The following is a 21,230-nucleotide window of genomic DNA, read 5'->3' on the forward strand; positions in this document are numbered from 1 at the left end:
ATGATGTGAGCATTTCTTTTGTAAATCCAGGAATAGAGATCTTTTAGTAAATGCATAACTCATTATTAAGTATGTAAGAAGTACATGAAAAAAACCTCAAAATCCATAGAAACATTGAGCAGTGAAGTCAGGTAGCTCAGGATGTAGGACTGAAGGAATAATGTTCTTGAATGTGGTTTGAAAGGGTTGGATTATGCCTTTTTAAGGGGAAAATGTTTCCTTTCCCTAAACAAGGTACAATGACATATATTGGAAAGTTTGGCTTGAGAGATATTTTTGGATTTATACAGTACTATACCATCTCTGGTTTAAGTGCTCTCATGATGCTTAGTGATTGGCATAGAGTTTGGCACTTAATGTACATTAAGGAGATGCTTGCTGGGTAAACAGCTCAGAATAACAGCTCAGATAGATCATAGGAATTCAGCCTTTCCAAACAACACAGTAAATCTTCATTAGGTAACACTTTCGAAGAATTTACTAACTGCTGACCCTTTTTATTTTCAATGAACTGTTTGAGAAAAAAGTGGCTTAGAGTTTATTTCATAGTTCTATGTAAAAGGATGCCAGTTGGAAACTTTTAAAGAATAAAGCTTAGTATCTTAATATTTATGATATTCCTCTTTTTTGTGCTATTCAGAAAGAGCTAACATGAACATGATTTGTAAATTAGTAGGAAATAGATATAAATGTAATGTAAGCTAGAAGAGGATGGAAATATCAGAATTATAAATTTGGTTTTGTCACCTGATTTTTTTTTTCCAGTGAATTTCAAGAAAGTATTGGATATTAGAGAATATTGCTAAAAACCCTCACTATACAAGGGACAAACTTCAGACGTCGTCACTGAGCTAATCTGAGTGTTGTGAAAAATAACAAGATTCTCTGTGACTAGAATATAAGGTGGATATTTGGCTGAAAAATACATTTAACAATGTGAGTTTAGGAGACAAGTAAGGAAGTGGTTATTGAACACCTTAATGCTGTCATGGCCTAGTGGGATAATTGGCTGACTGCAGTGTCCAAAAAACCTTTATATGCTTCTCAGAGTGAAGTATCTTCCCTTAGTAGAACTCAAGAGCTGTAAAAACAATTGCATACAATTTGTTTCAAATATAACATCTTGTAATACAGCTCTCTTAGCTATGATAGTTTTTCTAGAATAGCTTGACTTATAATTAAAACCATAAATCATATAGCTCTTTTTTTGTAAGGCATTGGGAACCTTTTTACATTGTTTGGGAACTTAAGAACAGAGAGGAGAAGAAAAATAAACAGCATGTGGATGCAAGATATAATTCCTCACTCTTGCATAATTCCTTTTGGAAGAGGAGAAGTTTAGAGAGGCCTTTGGGAGGCAGAGATTGAAAATCAAAATATCGTGGAAAGCAATGTTAGATCTATCAAGTTCCCTTATGTAAAATATTTTAAAAGGATCAAATAATTGTTTTTTGCTCCTAGTCATTTTTAAAACTATCTCCTACCATGTTACCCATATTTTTCCTACATGAAAAATGTATGTATGTCTTAAATTCAAATTCAGTTTGGCACAGTGTTCAAAACAAGCAATATGAGTTTGCCTATACAAATGAGATATTTTCTTTTAATTAATAGTTGATTATTTTCATAGTAAAACTCTGGTGTCGAGAGCAATAGTATATTCCATGTGTCACCAGCAGGTCTGTGTTGTTAAGTTTGCATTTCCCCTTCCTGTGGGTGCTTTTGTGGCAGGTACCATGCTCCTAGGAGGCTGACTGCCCCCAGGTAGCCCCTTTGCCATGTTACTCTGCAGTGCTTTAATACATTTAACAGAGGTGAGTGAGCAATAGAACTTCTAAAGTTATCCTCGAAAGTCTTTAAACATGAGGTAAAGATTAATTTATCTTAATGTTCTTTTTTATGATTTCTGCAGAATTAAGGTAACTAATCATTAGACATTTATTATAGCTAGTCTTACAATAAACATTGGAGCCAGATTGCCTAGATTATTTTATTTTTAAATTTTTAAGAAAGATTTACTTATTTTAGAGAGAGGGAGGGAGAGGGAGCAGGGGTGGGGAGGGGCAGAAGGAGGGAGAGAGAAGCTCAAGCAGACTCCCCACTGAGCATGGAGCCCCACAATGGGCTTAATCCCAGGACCCTGAGATCATGACCTAAACCGAAATTAAGAGCCAGATGCTTAACCAACTGAGCCACCCAGGTGCCCCAAGATTGCCTAGGTTTTAATCGTAGGTCCACTGCATACTAGTTCTATATCTAATTTATACTTAGTTTGTCTTTAAAATGGGGACTGTAATGATACCCACTTCATAGGGTCATTGTGAAGACAAATGGGTTAATGTTTCTTAAACCCTTTGAACAGTACTGGGCACATAGTAACTAGTGATTTGTATTAATCGCTTATTACTATTGCTACTGTTAAGTGATTACATGTCTAAGCTATTTTCAACTAGTTTTTTTTTTTTTAATGTATTTGGAACCTAATCATCACCCTGTAGAACTACTAGAGGATAAATAATGTGTTCATCATGTTTTCAGTAGACCATGTCATCAGATAACCATTTTATTATCAAAGAAGTGGGGCAATTATGAGCCACAGAGTTCATGTCTTAAATGGCCATCAGTTAGAGGATGCTTGCCTTAGTTTTGTGGGTGAGAGCACTATGATTCCTTTAAAACAAGAATGGTGGCAAATATGGAGTCCAGTGCAGGCCCAGTTTGGTTTTATGTGAAGTACCACCAGGGGAAGGGCTGTCACCTAGGAATGCAGGATCTTTGATTCACAGAGCTTCAGTTCTTGGCACTGGGAAGAAGGCTTAATCTGTGGTAAAATAGCTGGGCTTGTCTCCTTTGGTGACAGCTGGCCCAGCCACACCACTTGAAAGCATTGCCCACAATTTTAGGGCCCATCCTGGTTTTCTGGAAGATAGGCAGGTGCTGATCTAGCTAGTTGGACCAGAAAATAGCTCATTTGTTAACTTCAGTTGAGAAAGTATAAAAAAAATCACCTGTGAGTGATCAGGATGCCACAGAAGATTCTTAAGAATTTTAGAATTCCTGAAAGCTTGGGATTTGTGCTCTAGTCAGCCTCCTTCCCTTTCTGTCAGCTTGGTGTGCCTCCAGAAGATAAATAGCTTTTGCTTTAAAGTATGGACCTTGGGTGCTTATTGTTCACTTTTACCCCCTGGGTTTTTAAAAACACTTAGACAGGTGGTTCTTAGCCCTGACTGCACATTAGCACCACCTGGGGAGCTTTTAATAAAATAGAATTTCCTGGGCCTGAAGCCCAGACCAATTAATCAAAATCTTGGATGGGTAGGGCCTGGACACTAATATGTTTTAAAAGTCTTCCTCCCCCCCTTCTAATGTGAAGTCAGGGTTTAGAGCCCTTGATTTAACTTAAAATAATGAGATCTCCCATATCAATATTTAAGTACTACTTTGGGGGATTGACTGCCCTAGTTTGTCAGCAGACTGTCTTATTAGTCATGTGGTTCCTGATTTCCTTGGATTTCCAGGACTCAAGGTGAGTCCCAAATACATACTGCCTTTACTAAGCCTATAGACTTCTTGCTCTTATAGTCTCACGATAAAATTTTCATCAGTAACACAGCAAAGCAATCTTTTATTTTTCTTATTCTTCAGTCTGCACATCATCAGAACAACAGTTTTTTTCTCAAGAAAGAAATTGGTTAGTTTTACTTACTGACTTTGGGTGGATGATACAGCCAAGATCAATAAATTGTATTGAATTGATAGGTGAGGGAGTCAGGGAGGTAAGTTTTTTATGGCTAAGTGCCTTCTCCATTTTAGGTACCAACTGTATGGTTCCACTTAATTCTCTCAGCAGTCCTATGAAATAGATCTGTCACCTGTACATTAAAATATTAAATAACTTGATCAGGGTTTTGTGGCTAGTATGCCCAGAGCTGAATAGAACCCAGGTCTGTTCCTATGTTCTTTCTATCATAAACCACAACTACTCCCCATCTTCTCTTATTTGGTCTTTGCAGAGCCTTGGAAATTTATTCATCAAAATACTTTTATCATTTTTTGGGAGGAAAAAATTTCCTTTACCCATTAGAGTTCCTCTGCCTGGCCTAACATGAGACATGAGATCACTTAACAAGAGACAAATAAAAGTTTAATGACATGTATTACCTCCTGTATAAATAGGAGAGACCCACATAAAACTCACTGAGCAACTCCACAAAGAGGCCAAAGCCATCACCCTAAATACTATATTCATCTAAAGACCAAAGAAGATGTTGGGGGCTAGGAGACAGTTATGACAGGTTGGGGAGAGAAAAGCACAGTAAACAAGGGCAAGGTTGTGATGCAGATTTAAGTCTTAACCTTCTCCTTTGATAAGAGTCTCCAGAACTCTTACAGAGGGAAATACCCCTACAAGAGGAAATTTCCCTTGTAAATGTAAATGAATTTTACAAAAGGGTAATTTCTATTTGGTTTTTAGAGCTTTCCCTGTGTTTGCAGTTTCTTAAAGATACTTAGCCTAAAATAATCCTTATGCCAAAGAGACCCTTTTGGGGTGGCAAATTGTGTACATCATGAAAGGTAATCAAAATATAGTAAAATAAGCTTTGTTTTACTTCTAGAAGAGGAAAATTAGGACATAAATGTATAAAACATGTTTTATTTTGCCTGCTTTCTGGAACCAGGCTTCAATATCCTTAAAGGTTGACAGTTGGGTGCCACCCACCTTACTGTTAGGGCATTGAATTGTGTATTTCAGACCTTAGACTCTTGGATTTTAAAGGACTAGAGACCTAATCTATAGCTTGCATTAGGAACATAAACTAATATGTATGTATACAATTTTCTTTTTGTACTTACCTTTTCTACCCTTCTCCCTTTTCTTTCAGTTTTTAGAAATACTGTGTCCTAGGATTAGTGAGTAGTAAAATGCACAGTATTATGTGAGCACCTTTTGGTGCCTGAAAACAGTTTCTATATTCATTTCAAGTACTGCTTTGAAGTTCCCTGTGTAGCTCTTTAATTTTAATTCATCAGTAAGGGGGTTTGGAGAACAGAAAGAAAGATCATGAAAGATGTAGAGAAACAACACACGAAGGCTTCCATTTTTAGAATTTTTAAAATCTATTTCCTAATCCAGTATATTTGGCATTTGCCTCTTATTGCCTTTTTTTTTTTTTTTTTACACAATTGGCAGTAATGGGCAATACAATTGTGTATAACTTTTTCTTCAAGAGAGAACACAAGTGAACAAAAATGTTATTCATTTACAGCAATAAAACATACATTAAAGTAACACATTTGGTTATACAAGTTAACATCTTAAGAGGAAGCTGCCACAAGTATGCATTTATGTAAGCCAATCTCTCATCTGAAGACATCCTAAGAATCTTCAGATGAGACATCTTCAGAAAAGGTCTGATTATATCTGGAATAACAGTTTAATTGGAAGAAATTACCTCGCAACGAAGTTTGCAGAGCTAAATGATCCAGAAGAATTGCTACATGAACCAGTGTTATACAAATGTGAAGTACGTTTATTTTCTGTCTAGCTAATACAAAAAGTTTAGATGTATAGCTCCTTTTGTATCATTTCTAAAAATATTTACTAAGTACCTACTGTGTGCAAGATATTTTTTTAGGTGCTTTGTCAAATACAAAGTTAAATACAAAATCAGGTGAGATACATATATAATTCATTATAATACAAGGTATAGTGACATAAATGGAGTTTAAAACACTGTGTTCTATAGGTTAGCAGAGGAAGGAATGATTAAGTATTGATATAATTATCACAGCCCATGGATTAAGAAAACACTTTTAATAAGATCTTGTTTAATACTATAAACCAAAATGACTCATTTAGTCATAAGAACTTTGTTTATTAAAAATCTTAATTTTTCTGTTTCCATGTGTGGCTTTATGTGCTGTTTGGAGTGAGCGATACTTTTTAAATTTTGTTTTGCTTCACTTCAAGTTTTTATTTGAAACCCATTTAGTAAACATATAGTGTAATATTAGTTTCAGGAGTAGAATTTAGTGGTTGATTACTTACATACAACACCCAGTGCTCATTACAACAAGTGCTCTCCTAAATACCAATCACCCATTTAGCCTGTCCACACCCCCCTACCAGCAACCCTCCATTTGTTCTCTATAGTTAAGAGGCTGTTTTATGGTTTGCCTCTCTTTTTTTTGACACCTATGTTCATCTGTATCGTTTTGCAAATTCCATATGTGAATAAAATCATATGGTATTTGTCTTTCTCTGATTTTGCTTAGGATAATATACTCTAGTTCCATCTGTGTCATTGCAAATGACAAGATTTCATTCTTTATCACTGGGTAATATTCCATTGTATATGTTTTCCACAGCTTCTTTATCCATTCATCAGTCAGTGGGGCATTTGGGGTCTTCTCATAATTTGGTAATTGTTGATAATGCTGCTGTAAACATCAGGGTGCATGTGTTTCTTCAAATCAGTATTTCTTATCCTTTGGGTAAATACCGAGTAGTGCAATTGCTAGGTCATAGGGTAGTAATATTTTTAACATTTTGAGGAAGCTCCATACTGTTTTCCAGAATGGCTCTACCAGTTTGCATTCCCACTAAAGTGTTATCAAGGGTTCCCCTTTCTCTGCATCCTCCCCAACATCTGTTGTTTCCTGTGTTAATTTTAGCCTTTCTGGCTAGTGTAAAGTGGTATCTCATTGTAATTTTGATTTGTAGTTCCCTGATGAGTGATGTTGAGCATCTTTTCATATGTTTATTAGCTGTCAGTATATCTTCTACGGAAAAATGTCTGTTTATGTCTTCTACCCATTTTTTGACTTTGATAAGTTCTTTATAGATACTGGAAACTAAACCTCCATCAGATATGTCATTTGCAAATAGTTTAGAGTGAGAAGTAGTCTATGGAAAAATGTCTGCTTATGTCTTCTACCCATTTTTTGAGTTTGATAAGTTCTTTATAGATACTAGATACTAAACCTCCATCAGATATGTCATTTGCAAATAGTTTAGAGTGAGAGGTAGTCTTAACACCCATGTGACAATTTTTTTCCTGCTATTTTTGGAATTAAAATGAATTTGTTTGAAAAGTAGTGGACTTATTTCACAAGTTGTATATCTGGAGGCTTCAAGGCTGCTCACTCTACTTTGGGTTTAATATAGCTTAAAACTTGGAATAGCTTTAAAAAGTATATCAAGTCAATTGATTTATTGTGAGTATCAGTGAGTATGTTTGTTAATTAATCAGAGTTGGCTTTCTGAGCTCTACCATCATAAGTCTGCCATGGAACATAAACTCAGAGAATTTGGATCAACAGAAAAACATACAGGTCTCCTAGATCCATAGAAGTTTCCATTTAAAAGTGACCTTGAAGTTGAGCTAATCTAGCCCCTCAATTCAAAAAGATCGAGGCCTAACATCAAAGGAATGTTAGGACATAGATCTAGTGGTCAGGATAATTTTGCAGAGATCTTTGATATTGATGTACTCATACTAGTATTTTTATTTCTTTGATGGTTTTTTTTTTTCTTTGATGGTTTTAAAATGATATGCCTTTTTACTATATTTCTGTCATTTTTAAAAGATTTAATATATTTCTGAGAATACACAGAGAGGAGAGAGAGAAGCAAAGACACAGGCAGAGGGGCAAGCAGGCGCCATGCAAGGAGCCTGACTGCGAGACTTGATCCTGGGTCTCCAGGATCAGGCCCCCGGCCGAAGGCGGCGCCAAACCCCTGAGCCACCTGGGCTGCCCTGTTTCTGTCATTTTAACAATGATTGTTTGCTTCTATCTTTTTTCTGCTCTGGCTTTTCCTTAGTTAATGAGGGTGAATGTGATGCTTGATGGCAAAATGAAATCATTACTGACCATTCATGGAGCAAAAAAAAAAAAAAAGATAAGGAGTTTGGGGTATTTATTTTAATGAAAAAAAATCTTTTTAAACAGATAATCAGAGTTTTGTCTGAGACCCATTTTCTATTGTAAAACAGAATTATATGTATTAGTATTAGAAAGGGGTGGTGATTATGGTGTTTTGCATGATGTGTGTGGTTCAGAATGTACATACATAATTATTGTGACTTTTGCCCTTTTTAAATGTAATTGGTATGAGAGAGAAGAATCTGATTTTTCTCATTTTCCAGTTTCTCACTACAGTATAAAAGTATCCTTTTTTGCGACGCCTGGGTGGCTCAGCTGTTGAGCGTCTGCCTTCAGCTCAGGGTGTGATCCCAGAGTCCCAGGATCGAGTCCCACATGGGGCTTCCTGCATGGAGCCTGCTTCTCCCTCTACCTAAGTCTCTGCGTCTCTCTCTCTCTGTCTCTCTCATGAATAAATAAAACCTTTAAAAAAATCCTTTTTTTTCTGGTCACACACACACACACACACACACACAAAGAGAAAATCACTCTAATTTAATATTAGATACTATTCCCCATGTGGTGAACACAAACTTTTTATTTGTACTCAGTGTTAATTCCAAATTTTAAAATAATACATGGATTTTTTTTATTGCAGGTACATGTTGGGACTTGCAGCAATTCCAGCAGTTATACAGTTTTTTGGCTTTCTCTTTTTACCTGAGAGTCCTCGGTGGCTGATTCAGAAAGGACAGACTCAGAAGGCTCGTAGAATTTTATCTCAGATGCGTGGTAACCAGACCATTGATGAGGAATATGATAGCATCAAAAACAACATTGAAGAAGAAGAAAAAGAGGTTGGCTCAGGTATGTGGATTTTGTACTTATATGAATTTTAAAACTACATAATGGTTTTATTTAGAAACTATATTCTTTTGCTATTATTTAGCAACTCTAAATGATGTAACATTTTCATGTGTATAACCAAATCAAAATAAATATATTTTAATTTAGTTTTTGAAGTAATATAAGAATGTTATAAAAGAAAGAAAACCCATCCCCATAATACCACTATCCTTACATAATTACTATTTTTAGTTTTGTATAGTCTCTTTTATTCTTTCAAAATTGGATATATATGACATGGTTGTCATCATTTTTTGTGCAGGGGGTAATTTTTGAGTATAGACGTATTTTACAAATAAATACATATAAAGATATACATATGCATTTTGACCTTCTGTATTACCAGAGAGCCTCATAGTGTGAACTGTTGTCAAAATAAATCACTTTAGTAAAACTAAATACCGTGTTTACACGTATTACATTAATTTTCATATAAGTTTTATAAAGAATAAGAATGCCTCTTGATCCTAGTTTTGGAATCATTTTGTATTTCCCTCTTTTCATTACAATGTTTAACTGATTGTCTAATCGCAATTTCACCATGTTGGAAAACCAAAAGAAGTTTCTTCTAGTCCATTTATATTGATGAATTTCTTTTCAGAGAAGAAATCAGGTAGGGTTTTGAAAAATCTCAAACAGGATCTCTAATCTTGAGAGATTTGAATAAGTGATTTGTAGGATGCATATGTTGTGAGGTAGACATTTTGTAATACATTTCTCAACAATAACCATTACACTGGTAGATTCACAGTTCCTAAAATCGTCTCATTTTCTCCCAGCCGTCCTTTTGCCCCTGTATTAATATTAATTGGTAACCCAAGTGGAAATGCTGACTTGTGTTAGTCAAATTATTTTTCATACTTGAGAAAATGAAAACACCCATACTCATGTATTGATATATGTCACACAAGTCTTGGTGTGTTCACTCACCTGCTCTTGCTATAATTTTTGGTAGAGCTGAAGGTTGTGCTTTCCTGAAACAATAGAATAAACACTGTGCAGAAGCTGGTCACCATGTTGGCCACACCTGACTTACAATTTATATGCAGTGCAGTAGTGCGGTGTTGTTATTTTCTTGCTCAGGTCAAAGCTCCAGTGAACTGTGAGCCAAATCTAGGTCAAGGTCATTTTTAACAAACAAGTTTGTGAGCATATACTATGTGCCTGGCACTGTAAGCATTTCCAGAATAAGCTATTAGTGCAAGTTTTAAAGAGAATTTTGCTTTAACAAAATAATTCACTTTTACTGAGTTGAACATTTTTGTTAATTTAAAAATACTATTTTAAATGTTCATTTAAATTACAAATAAATTCATTTATGTTCCTGTCTGAATTTCTCTCAGCTGTGGCCCACATGAAATCAGATCTTGTTTTTTTGTAGTAATCAGAGTGCTTGAAGCCCATGTACTGACAATGTATGAGTAGAAAAACTTTTCAAGTTATTAGGTTATATTAAATACTGTTCAGAACATAAATTTTTATCATCTAAAGGATAACAACTTAATTTAAAAAGCCTTCCTATTTAGGGGTAGGGATGCACTGATTTTACTACAAAGCATTGACCATGTAGCTTCATTTTGACTGCTAAAAACTTTGTCCAGCTGGTATAGCCATGCAGCTGTCGAGTGCACACTCTTTGAGTTTCATGGTTATTTGGAACGTATAACCAGATTTTTTGCTTAAGAAACTTAAGGTACTTAAGATTGTAATTATCTGTATCTCCTTTAGTTTTTACGAGAAATCTTTTGGAGCTAAATAGGGCACTTTTCTTTAGTAAAGATAAAATACTGAGCTGTTTACTTATTTCCCAGTATTGCTCTATATACACATTTGGTTATTCATTGAATCCTAATAGCATTTGTCCTGTGCTTGGGTAAATATCTTAAACCTTGCAAGTACTAAGATTTATAATTTCCCCATTTTAGATTAGTATTATTTGAGTACTATCATCTTGCTTAATTTTAAAATTAATCTCATGTTCTTTTTTAAAAGTATGGAATTAATAGCATTGTGGCATAAATTCACAAGGCAGATTTGCCAGTGTTAAATATCAAGTAATTTTGGGGCCCTATTTTTATGATTGAGAAGTTTGACCAGGTTAAAACCTATTCTGCATAAGTGTGAATTTTATTTTAGCATTGTCAGGTCCAGGAGCAAGACTGTGTCCATTTAGTTGGAAAACAGAGACCAGTGCTAGGGCTTGTCATAACAAACCAGCAGGGTCCTGGCCCTCAGCCACTTCTGCATTAAAAAATGATAGGCTATGTGGACAAACATATATGAAAGAACAGCTAATTTCAAAGTAATAAAAATGCCCTGGCCCAGAGAAGACAAGTCAGCCATTATGTTGCAGGGTTAGAGGTTAGCCTGGGTTCTTCTGCTCATGGATCCTGACAAGGTAAATCTGGAGCTCCTACTTCCTGGGGACTCTGGGCAGTAGAGTGCAGCTGCCTGGAGGGGGGAACTTTGGCCTAGCCACTGCAAAATACTCCAGATCTTTCAGGGGATTGGAAAGAAGTTGTGTGTGACCCCTGTTTCTTCTGGAGAGAAATATTTTATTGTCAGACATGGTGGCTTAATTACCTGCTACCTGCCTGTAGGAGCTTAATAAGTAGATCTGATTCCACCTCAGTTCCCATGTCCTTCTCGGGGAGTTTGCAGTGGATTTGTAACTTATGACTGTTATGGTACTTGATTATGTGACCCTTCTCTCTTCGTAGGATTTTTTTATCTTAGTCACTAGAGTTTAAATTTGATTTCTTTGAGGAAAGTAGGCATAGCAACCAAATTAGGTGTTAATTAAATTATTTTTTGGAAGTGTGAAATAACCAGTGCAGGTGGGATTTACTTCTGGGTCAGACACACTTTGTGACTTTCTGTGGTGAATATGCTGGTTGTTCTGGTTGTGTCAGCAGCATAGGTGTGGCTCAGAGCCACACTGTGGAATAGGATTGTATTGTATTGATATTCCATGTCTTCTGCACATGGCAAAAAGGTCAACCTCCTTAACATGTGATTTCGGTGGGAAAAAGAAAAAAAAAGGGGTAACTGATGGGAAAGAAGCAAACAGTTGGTTTTCCCATTGTATTCAACACTGTTTACACATCCTGCAGGACTAATAAAGTGAGACTGGAAGTAAGGACAGCTTGATTTGGAAAGCTCCCTGGAGTGGGAGACAGGGAAATGAAAGACCAGTCCTGGCTCCACCCCTAGTTTGTAATCCCAAAAAGATTTTCTGGGAGGTTCTGAATTTCAGATTCTTTTTAGGTTTGTAAGAAAGGAGAGCCAGAGTATCATAGCTCCAAAGTCTGATTTTTTTTTAGAGTTTTAAAAATCTGTGGGAAATGCTTCTTTTTAAATTTTCAAATACAATGCAGCAGCCTTTCATTCCAGAATACTGAGTGACACTCAATGGAGATGTGGCGGTAAATAAGATGAGGTTCTGGTCCATTCTGTTGGGAAGAAGCACAGGGATGATAAAGGGTAAATAATTACTGGAGAGCTACAAATGGTAGTAATGGTTTTAAAGGCAATAAACAGGATAACAACATTGATAGAGGGACTGAAGGGGAATAGTTAGGAAAGGCTTCTCTGAAGAGGTGAATGTAAAGGCTGTGAAAGAATCAGACTAGAGAACCGAAAGGAAGAGTGTTCCAAGCAGAGGAAACCACAAGTACAAAATTATGTGTATCATTATTTGGACCAGATTAATTTTCTTGGAAGTTTTGATAATGTTTTGTAGTGTCCTTGTGCCAGATTTTTAAGGCATCGGGGTAAGGACTAATTATTCATCTTTATTTATGCCAGGTTGACAATCCTAAGCTTTGAATTAGTAGGGACACAATTACCACTTTTAGAATTAAAAACAAATTTGAGTACTAAATAATACGCATATAATTTCTATCATTTTGTTGCTTACTTCTTGCAGATTATTGCCTTAGTTTATTTCATGCTGCATAGATGAGCACTAGCGTCTGACCTTTATTTACAACAGAGGTAGAAACCGGAGAGAGACCTAGGTAATTACTTAAGGCAATTAAGTTTGAGAAACTTAAAGTTTGAGAATCAAACTTTTCTACTTGGCTTCAGAGGTAACTGTAGAGAGGCTGGCTTGTTGGGATATGTGTTCCATAGCAAAAGGCAACTGCAGTAAGCCCAACATTTATTTGAATTTTTATGCTTTATCCTAGAAATTAATAAAAGTTAGTGTTCTGTTTCACAGTATACCTCTTTACCTTTTTTTTTTCCTAAATATCTAGAGTGTTTATTCATTAGCTTTTTGTGTTCCATCAGTCTCTCCTGTACATTCCCCGGGAGATGCACTCCTCAGCTTGACAGACATGAACTTTTAAAGCATTTGGAGTCCTCCTCTCAGGCAAATCTATGAGGCAGGGTAGAAAGAGTTGGAGCTGCCTATGTTCTTAGAAGCAGATGGTCCTCTCTTAATTTACCAGGCATGTAGAAGAACAGGGAGTCTTTGTCAGGAGCTTTAGTTTATAACAGTAATTGTCTCATAACAAGAAAATTAAAATTGGTCAACAGAAGAGACAATTCCTCTACAGACAGTCTTAGGAAAGAATCTAGAAATATGTGTATTCATATGCTTAGTGCCACCTCCTTTGAAAGCACTCTCTGATGACTTCTTCAGTTTTCTTTTTTTAATTGATACATAGTTGACATACGTTATATGAGTTTCAGTGTGTGACATAATGATTCAGTGTATGTATATATTGTGAAACGATCACCACAGTAAATCTCCTTAACGTGCATCATCACACATAGTTAAATTTTGTTTCCTTGATGTCTTCAATTTCTTATCCTGCACTGGAGAACAAGAAATAGATTCTTGGGTGAGGTGGAAGGAAAGCAAAGACTACTGCCTGCCCACAGGCCCAAGCAGAGAAGCCCTATAGGCAGGGCTTAAGGAAAGTCTCCTATGTTCTGCATCACATCGTTGCTGTCACTCCCTTCTCTGCTCTGCCCTGAGATGTTAAAGCAGGATCATTGGAAGGAAAGTGTAAACAAGGAAGACTTTCTCTCCCTAGAGAATCATGCAAATATTGTTGTAGAATCGATATAAAAAACTAGGGGAAAAAGAAGCAGTGTTTTGGGAGAATGAAGTTGTCAGGGCAGCTTCGGTGCAACAGCAGATGGAGTAAAAGGAGCAAAGCAAGGAGGGAAATTAAGTGTACGTCTCAGGGCAAGGGAGAGCATCTTCTTGCAAGGTTGTCTATTTATAAGCATGAGGTTGATTCAGGGAACTTAAAAATGTATATGGCCTTTTCTTTTTTAAAGGGAAATAGCATTTTCGTGCATCCTGTCCTTTAAAAATTGTATATAAATCTTTTTTTAGAATTAATATTACCTAGATCACTGACATCGTAGATGCTTTCATAATAGATTTATTGAACAGAAGAATATCAGTGAGAAGGTTAGCCTTGCCCTTCCATCACTCAAATTTTAATCTGGGTATGTGAGAAGTAGCAACCCAGAGGCATTATCCGATGCTTCAGACAAATTAGACTTAGGCCTATGGTTGCTGGCCCCATTACAGGGAGAGTGTTGAGGTTACCTATGTACAGTGTCTAATCTTGCAAAAATATCCATGCCAACAAGATTTGCATCATTTAATTTTATCAACTGATCAACTCAATAACTGGGCATATGTGGCTCTCTGCATTTTGGCTTTGTCAGGGAGTTCAGTCTCTCCAGCCTGAAAAGGCAGAACGTTGTGGGGAGAGGAATTTATTCAAGACCCTCCTGTGAGTTCAGTTTAAAACCTATTTTACATCCAGCTCTTGTGGGGGGTCATATCTATCATGTTCAGGAAGGGACAGCTGCTGTGTGCTCTCTCTCTCTCTCTCTCTCTCTGTCTCTCTCTCTGTCTCTTTCTCTCTCTCTCTCTGCCTGCAGTGATCTTGTGGTTAGGTCAGTAAGTCTTATCTCTTCATAAGTCATTTCTTTTCTTGATATCGCCTGTGGCCATTTCAACAAATCATATTCTGCAGAAAGGTCAGAGAAGATAGATATTTATCATATTTTGATAGAAATCCTTCCAAAAGTTTCTTTAGAAATCCGATTCCAGCATAATAACATTGCAGGAGAATGCTCATTGCAGTTGACATCTGCTGCACTTAGAGGAAAGTAGTCATTTTCCCCAGCATTTCTGGTAGTTTTGCTTATATTTTCTTCATATGGTAGTATACAGTGTTGTCTGACCCAAAGTAATGCAAGTATGTTATTTACTGGGTGAACTTGAAATAGATATTGACAAATTGTTTCTCAGCAGGATGACACTCCCCCCCCCCCAGAGTTTTATAAATATAGGCAAAGAAAAATTTTTGTATCTAATATTCTCAAGATGGTTGTAAAATTGCCAAAATTGTCCAAGTGAGGCTATTATACATATCTCCTATGGTAAACAGATTAAAACAAAAGGTCAAGTAAAAAGCTGCTTTAATTCTCTATTCTTGTGTTAACAAGCTATAAGCTGGACTATAAAAACAATGTATAATTCTATTCAGCTTCTAGTAAAGCATTTTTTTAAGTATGACGACTTATTTAAAAGAAACTCTATTTAATTCAGTATGGTTTTAAATAAAGGTTGCCTTCAATTTTCTAAACCCCAGAGGACTTTTAAAATCTTAAGCAGAATTGGAATAGTTCTTAGATTTTACATTAAAATGTCATTGACTCACCTTTTACATGGCATAAAGAATAGCACAGAGATTTTTCCACTCAACCTACTCATGGGAGAAGGAAACCTTTTTCACATTACCTGTAGGCTTTCAAGCGGTTTTCCTTGATTTATATTGAAAATCCAGATTGTCTTATAAGTTGGTAGGTAATATTTGAAGGCTCATCTTTCTGCTTTCTTACTAAGATGAACTTAAATCCATATTTCATTAAAAGAAATCTATGCTGAAGGAGTTTTGACTGCCTCAGAGTTTTCTTTCTCCTCCAGCACATTGTGAGGTTTCTCCTGTTTTTTAATGCTCTGTATTTAATACGGTCCAACAAGAGTAAAACACGCAACTAGGTAGACATTTCACAAAGACTGTAGTTCCTTAGTAGCGCTTCAGGGCAATTCATTTCCACTAAACAGGGAATCCGTCATTCAGCATAGGTGGTAGTCTGGTTTGTAAATAAAACCATAATCTGGACATTTTTTTTCCCTTCAGATAAGACAGATTGCTGTGCCTTTTAACAGTTACCTTGTCTTTGAAGAAGGTTAGAGGAAGATCCTGAAGAAAACCCAGTTTTTCCATCTCAAAGTGGAGGGCATATGACCCACTCTTTGATGTTGAGATGTTTTAGTGGTAATGGGACAAGTCCATTGATGAGTTCTAGAATCAGAATATTAATAGCGATGTCATTTGCTATCTGAAGAACCTTGCCTGTTTACACATGTCAGGAAAGATCTTCTAGTATATTTCTCAAAAAACCAAAGGAAGGGGTGCCTGGGTGGTGCAGTGGGTTAAGCATCGGACTCTTGGTTTCAGCTCAGGCCCTGATCTCTGGATTGTAAGATTGAGCCCCTGAGTCAGGCTCCACACTCAGCGGGAAATCTGCTTGAGAGTCTCTTTTTTTCCCCACTGTCCCTGCCTCTGCTCCAGCTCTCGCCTTCTCTCTCAAATAAATAAATCTTAAAACCCCAAAAGAATCACTCATTTGTTTTCAGATATTTAAAACCAAAGGAACCACTCTTTTGTTTTCAAATATTTAAAATTCACTTTATATTTGGGAGATAAACTGGTCACATAACATTATTTTTCTCCTTTCTTTTCCACTCTACCTTAGGCCCTCTAACTCTTCTGGTCTATCCACCAGGCAGTGTTTTTAATCATACCTTAGTAAGCACTGACTGTAGATGTGCACTTCAGTTAACTTCTCAGCATCTGTACTGCTTGAAATGTAGTAACCTTCAGTAAGCAGATGTATACTCTGCAAGATAGATTGAGGAGAAAATTACTAGGTTTATGAAGCTAGAACAACATAAAAATGCTGTGTAAGCGTCTCACATTTTCAGTACAGTTTTTTTTCTCCCTGAACTTTTTAAGATATTTCCTTGAAAATAACTCCACGTTGCATGTCTTTTAGAATAAAATAAAGCTTCAAAATAAAATTTTTTTTTAGAGAACGGAGTGCAATAGCTGCTCTTTCCTAAGGGTGAGGATGGACAGAGACTTTCAAAATCAACTTTCTATAAAAGCAAAAACCTCTAGTAGGGTTGTCCGAGCATTGCTTATTCATATTTGAATAATACTAGTGTGAAAAACTAATAACAATCATTCTTTACTGAATGCCTGTTTTTGTAAATGTGCGTGTATATACACATGCATTCTCTGTCTCTGATTGTTAAAACAACCGTAAATATTAGACCTTATGATCCATACTGTGCTGAGAAAATGGAGAGCTGGCAAGGCGGAACAGGTAGGCAGTGAAAGAGGTAAGATCTGAGCCTCACTCTGCCTCCTCTCATGTCTGTCCTCCCTCCATCTGGCCAACTCTGTATCTGCTACCTCCATGCCCTGCAGTTTAGATGTAGATACTGAAAAAAAAAAAAAAAAAAAAAGACAGAGGGCATGGTCCTTGTTCACAGGGAGCTGAGAACTGTCAGATTTCCTTAAGCATGACCTCTTTTTCTAAAAGGCAAGAATACAAAACAACTACAAAATAGAAACAACAAGAAAATAAACCTTCAAGGTCGGCTGACTCATTTATTTCAGAAGAGTGTTTCGCAACCATTTCCTCTTTCTCGCTCTCTCTTGTGGTCATACTGTGTGGTGTTCACCCCTTGCTTGGTAATAGTGTCTTCCACTGCCCTTCGTTCTGGTATCGTCCCTCTCTGTCTGCAGACCCTGTGGCCTCCAGAGTTTCATCGCAACACACAGGATCAATCCTTCTCCTCCTCAGAAACCAGTTCCTTTAAAATCTGATTTAAGTTATCTTTCCAATTCACTTTGCTAGAACCAAAACCCCATCATCATCTGAGAGAGAAAAGCACCCCAAGTGATTGCACGCCTCCTGACTCCCAGGGTGGGGAGATGACATGGGTTGGAGCTGAGGAGGGGGTGGAGTCAGCAGTTCCTGAGCTTGGCTGTTTAATCCACAACCAGTGAACTCTGCAAAGAAAATGTAAAAATTGTCTCATAAAAAGAATGTATTAAATTTGAGAACTAGTATCATGTTAGGGATTTTCTGTGTGCTGAGAAGGGCTTTTAATACTATTCTCCATTAGCAAATTTAACACAGTTAATTTTTTGCTTTTAGGACCTTTTTCGAAAAAGGCTGGAATAGAAATGTTTAAATGTTTCTTCCTGCTTAATTTGGCAGATGCTGGTATTTTAGTGTGTTGCACAAGAGCACAATATCTACAAAGTAGGTAAAATGTTTCATCTGAAAAAACTAATGAAAAGATAGTAATAGAGATATATTTTAATTTTGCTTTTAATATAATAGATTTGAGGCTTTTCTCTTTTTACTAGAAAGGAATTAATTTGATGCTTGATTCCAGGAGTTGGCAAACTTTTTCTGGAAAGGGGCAAATAGTAAGTGCTAGGCTTTGTGGCTTGCAGCTGAACTCAGTGCTGCCATTATAGCATGAAAGCAGTGATAGTATGTAAAGGAATGAATGTGGCTTTTGCCCTAAAACACAAAAGCTTATTTTTTCATGCCTGTTAGGTTTTATTATTTACAAAAATAGGAAGCCAACTAAATATGGCCTCTGGGTTACAGTTCACTGACCCCTTCTCTTTTTTTTTTTTAAAGATTGTTTATTTATTTATTCATGAAAGAGAGAGAGACAGAGAGAGAGAGAGAGAGATAGAGACAGAGACACAGGCAGAGGGAGAAGCAGGCTCCATGCAGGGAGCCTGACGTGGGACTTGATCCCAGGACTCCAGGATCAGGCCCTGGGCCAAAGGCGGCACTAAACCGCTGAGCCACCCGGGCTGCACTCGCTGACCCCTTCTTTAATCAATCATTGTGTCTGTTTTATCAAGTAGCTTTAGTTTTTCTCTAAAAACTAATTTGGGATACTTTAAAAAAAAAATGTACATTGAAGGCTCTTCAACAGGGATTCACTAGCAGGTGTGTCTCCTTTGATTTCTGTGCAGATGGTGAATTGCTTATATGTGTCTAGCATGTGTGTGTAAGTGTGCACATGGTGTGTTGTCACCAAAGAACCTAAAAAAGGTAGTGTTATAAAGAAGACTCTGGGTAATTGAAGCAGTAGCTTTTATGAGACCACACTACTCAGAGCATATGGCTTTCTTAAAGTCTGGGCCATGGCCTCACAGGGCTATCACGATGTGCAGGATCACCTTTGATCTCATGGGGCAGTAGAAGCCAGTTGTGAGAGCTGGGTCTCATCTGACATATGGCTGGATGCTCTGTCAAAATGCTTGGTCCCCCTTGTTTGTTCACATGTGAACAGAAATTGTTGCTCCCTTTCCTTGGATTGCAGTCAAAGCAAAATAAACCCATTGTGGAAGACAAAATGTACTGAACAAATAGGGAGAGGATTTTATTGAGGCTGTTGCAGTAGGTAGAAGGTTCATTAACAAGAAACTGCTCGAAGAAGAGGGAGAAAACCTGGCATTTCATAGAGCAAGCAAACAAGACCCACCCTCCAGCCTTCCTTAGAACTCTCTTATCTCTGAGAGTGCTGGCGGGGTGCCTCCCTTCTTTGTGCTCCCAGCACCTCGGTAATGCAGCTCTGTGCCACTGTGCATTTGATTTTCATGTTCTTGTCCCACTGATGACACAGTGTTGCTTATCTTTGCATCCCCACCACCAGATACAGTCCCTGCTTTACATCTGCAAAGTACTTAATGTTTCTCCGCTGCCTTTCTACTCCTGTGGGAGGAGTGAATGGTGATGTCTGACCTTTGATCTCTGAGATTAGGAGGAGATGGAGTGCTAACAGGCATGAAAAGCCTTCCTTGTGTGGGTGGAACTCAGTTATCCCGAAGTCCCAGGGACCCCCACCAAGTGGTTGGTGAGGAGGAAATGTAATTCAGTGCACAATGATCATTGTTGAATGACCCACTTTCCATGGAGAGATGGGTATGTTTAGAGTCTTTGTGGATTTTATCAAGACTGTTTGGAATTTATGTGTGTGTCAGGTTATTTTCTCCTAGTCTCTAACATGTTGGGCCCAATTAAAAAACTTAATTTTGGCCTGTCTGGGTGGCTCGGTCAGTTAAGCGTCTGGATTTCCGCTCAGGTCATGATCGCAGGGTCCTGGGATTGAGATGCACATCAGGTTCTGTGCACAAGCTGGCACTCTCTCTTGCTCTCTTTCCTTCTCTCTCTCTCTCTCTCTCTCTCAAATAATCAGATCTCTAAAAAAATCTTTTTAACTTAATTTTTGAGGTAAAGCATTTGAGTACAATGAAATTTCAAATATAAAAGCTGTAAAATATTATGTGATTTATTACTATTTGAGAATTTTAAAGCATACCCTTGGTAATGTCTAAATCTGGGAAATACCACTTAAGAATGACTAGATTAGGTTTTTGTTTATAATTTTGAGGAATAGATTATAATTTGGAGTAGGCTCCATATTGCAGTTATGCACATGTCAAATACAGTAAAATCTTCTGTTATGAAAGGTGAGCCTTATGAGATCCAGGTATGTTTCATGGGCCATGGCTACAGTGGCTTTGATGCTCTTAAAACAAATGATAGTCTTGACCATATAGTTGTAGTTGGAACCTTAGATGTGAAATTTGGTGTTTGTTTTGTTTGTGGTGTTCTTGTTAGCTGATGTGTATTTAGATGTATTCACCTAAGGAAGTCATTGGAAATTCATATTTCTCAAAAATATTCTGTGAAAAATTTTTTACTTTTTGAAATAGCTTATTAGCAGTCTTATTTTTTTTAAGATTTTATTTATTCATGAGAGACAGAGAGAGAGGTAGAGACACAGGCAGAGGGAGAAGCAGGCTCCATGCAGGGAGCCCAACGTGGGACTCCATCCGGGGTCTCTAGGATCAGGCCCTGGGCTGAAGGTGGCGCTAAACCACTGTGCCACCCTGGCTGTCCTATTACCAGTCTTTATCTTCATTTCATAAGAATTACTGAAATGTACTCAGCTTTGTTCATGTAATAACTCTGTAAATTTTTCTGTTTCATGCTTAATAATATACTCATTGAACTCTTTAGTGTTTTTTTAAGAAAGTATTTTAGAATATGAGTCTGCTTATCTACGCAGGTGACATTTCTGCAGCAAAGAGCAATATCATTTCAAGTCTTACTGCTTTTAAAGATGAAACTTGAAAAACAATCATGATTTTTTACAACTTTGTCAGTTTGTTAGAAATCAATAAAGAATGATCATTTTAGGAGCATTTACATTTACTTTGTGCATAGCACTTTACATGGCATTTTGTATCTTTTAATCCTACAGCAACCCTGTGAAGTAGTTAACTATTATTATTATACTGTTTGGG

General features: G+C 37.0%; 1 protein-coding gene across 1 annotated transcript in view; it reads left to right on the forward strand.

Annotated features, from left to right (window-relative positions):
• The window catches only part of SLC2A13 (solute carrier family 2 member 13), a 363,418-nt gene that overhangs the window by 69,780 nt on the left and 272,408 nt on the right, over window positions 1-21,230 (forward strand). Inside the window, exon 3 of the mRNA XM_025455601.3 lies at window positions 8,525-8,733. Coding sequence (XP_025311386.3) covers window positions 8,525-8,733 — 209 coding nt within the window. The remainder of the gene's footprint in view (window positions 1-8,524; window positions 8,734-21,230) is intronic.

Source organism: Canis lupus, chromosome 27 (genome assembly GCF_003254725.2).
Source record: "Canis lupus dingo isolate Sandy chromosome 27, ASM325472v2, whole genome shotgun sequence".
Taxonomy (NCBI): Eukaryota; Metazoa; Chordata; class Mammalia; order Carnivora; family Canidae; genus Canis; species Canis lupus.